We start from the raw sequence: 1,704 nt of genomic DNA, 5'->3' as shown, positions 1-1,704 counted from the left end.
GTGTACATAATTCTCCAAACGCTAGCAACATCACCTGCAGACCGACACGCCCCCTTGTGTACATAACTCTCCTAATGATGGCAGCATCACCTGTGGACCATTTCGCCCAACTTCTGTACATAACTCTTCTTATTCTCGCAGCTATACCTACCACCGACACGGCCCTATTTGTACATATCTCTCCTTGCGTTAGTGGTATCCCAGTTAATTACGGTACAGTACGAACATCCCTTCTGTTTTATAACGTCCGGGTGGTTTAGACAACCCATTAAAGTATTGTCCTTCGGGAAACTTCATCAGTTTAGTGTTAGATGCAAGTGCTAGAATCCCGGTAGCATACGTATCATCAATCCATATTGACTTGATGAAAGTTGAAGCTGTGTGTAGATTCCTGATAACTGACAGTGTTGTCATGTAGGCAAATCCTGCACAATATGGAGGGTACCTGACGAATGGATACTCCTTTTTGGAAACGGCCCACTTTCCGGTTATTCGTTTCCTGCTCCCAGGTACAACGAAGCACATAATATTCCCCTCAGGGACAGGGTTCGACAACAGGTACCTCAACACGTTTGCAACATGAATTACGACATCATCGTCCATTTTGATGACGTACTTCACATTTTTGCAGTGACTGAGAACCCAATGATAGCCCATAATGTGTTTATGGGTCAGATTGTGGTAAGAATCTATGAAGTTCCCTTGCACCATGTCTTGATATTTTTGTGATTCTCTTTTAACCTCTGTCTGTAATGAAGCATTGTCAGTTTGCCCCACAAAGAAAACAACAGTCAGAACTGACCCATGTTTAGTGTCACATACACTGGTGGTGTTCCTGATTTTCTGTCGCTTCTTGGCGTTGTACAGGGCAGTATGCACTATCACCACTATGGAGGCCCAGCCCTTACAGTTGTCGGAGTTCATCGAGAATTTGTACTGATGTAAATTATCCCAAACATTAGCATCATCGTGTGCAATGCTGAGATATCGCAGTATTGGGGAAGTCGTCGTTGTGACGCTTTTTGAAGCTCTCGTAAATTCTTTAGCAAACCCCTCATGATGACGGGCAGGCGTGGAGGTAGTTGGCAGAATGGTTGTTTCACCCGAGGCGTTTCCATTCATCGTAGTGCCAACCGCTGTTTTTTCGGACGTAATCTTCAGCGCCTTACCTTCTTTGTTTGACACAGTCCGTTTGGTGTGTCCTTTGATCAGCAAACAGAACACAGCACCTGCTATACACAGGGTTAGCATCCTTTTATATGCTATCTTCCGCAGCCTTCTCAGATAGTGCATGCTACCTATCCTGGAACAGATGAATAAAACAAATCTATAACGCCATTCTAGTGTTTAAACGATCCATTTGTTTTTGGAATGAAGTTATTTCTCAATCATACATTATCTTAAACCAACATTTCAGTTTAAAAAGACGGAACTATTATCTTATATTTTGACAAGTGAATGATTTCAAATTTTGTTCCAAAACATGTGTCGCAATCGGGGTTCGAATCCGCATCGTTTGATTTGAGGACGTCTAATTGTCGACCTCACCTCACATGGCGGTACGGTGGGAAATATATCATCACTTATTTTGAAATATGTACAAAATACAGCTCAAAAATGGTATGTATATTATGTTGGGTTACAGCAGGTCACCTATACCAATATTAATATTTAAAGGGCGGTTGGGTAGCCTAGTGGTTAAAG

At 42.3% G+C, this 1,704-nt stretch overlaps 1 protein-coding gene across 1 annotated transcript; it reads right to left on the bottom strand.

Annotated features, from left to right (window-relative positions):
- Window positions 1-204: 204 nt before the first annotated feature.
- On the bottom strand, window positions 205-1,293 carry LOC139446269 (beta-1,3-galactosyltransferase 5-like). Its single transcript, XM_071227621.1, has one exon. It carries the CDS (start codon window positions 1,291-1,293, stop codon window positions 205-207), a length of 1,089 nt encoding a protein of 362 aa, XP_071083722.1.
- Between the last annotated feature and the right edge of the window lie 411 nt (window positions 1,294-1,704).

The sequence above is a fragment of the Haliotis cracherodii genome, unplaced genomic scaffold, assembly GCF_022045235.1.
Source record: "Haliotis cracherodii isolate W230 unplaced genomic scaffold, xgHalCrac1.p SCAF_6, whole genome shotgun sequence".
NCBI lineage: Eukaryota > Metazoa > Mollusca > Gastropoda > Lepetellida > Haliotidae > Haliotis > Haliotis cracherodii.
The sequence above is the reverse complement of the archived record's forward strand: the minus strand, read 5'-3'. Positions and strand labels throughout refer to the sequence as shown.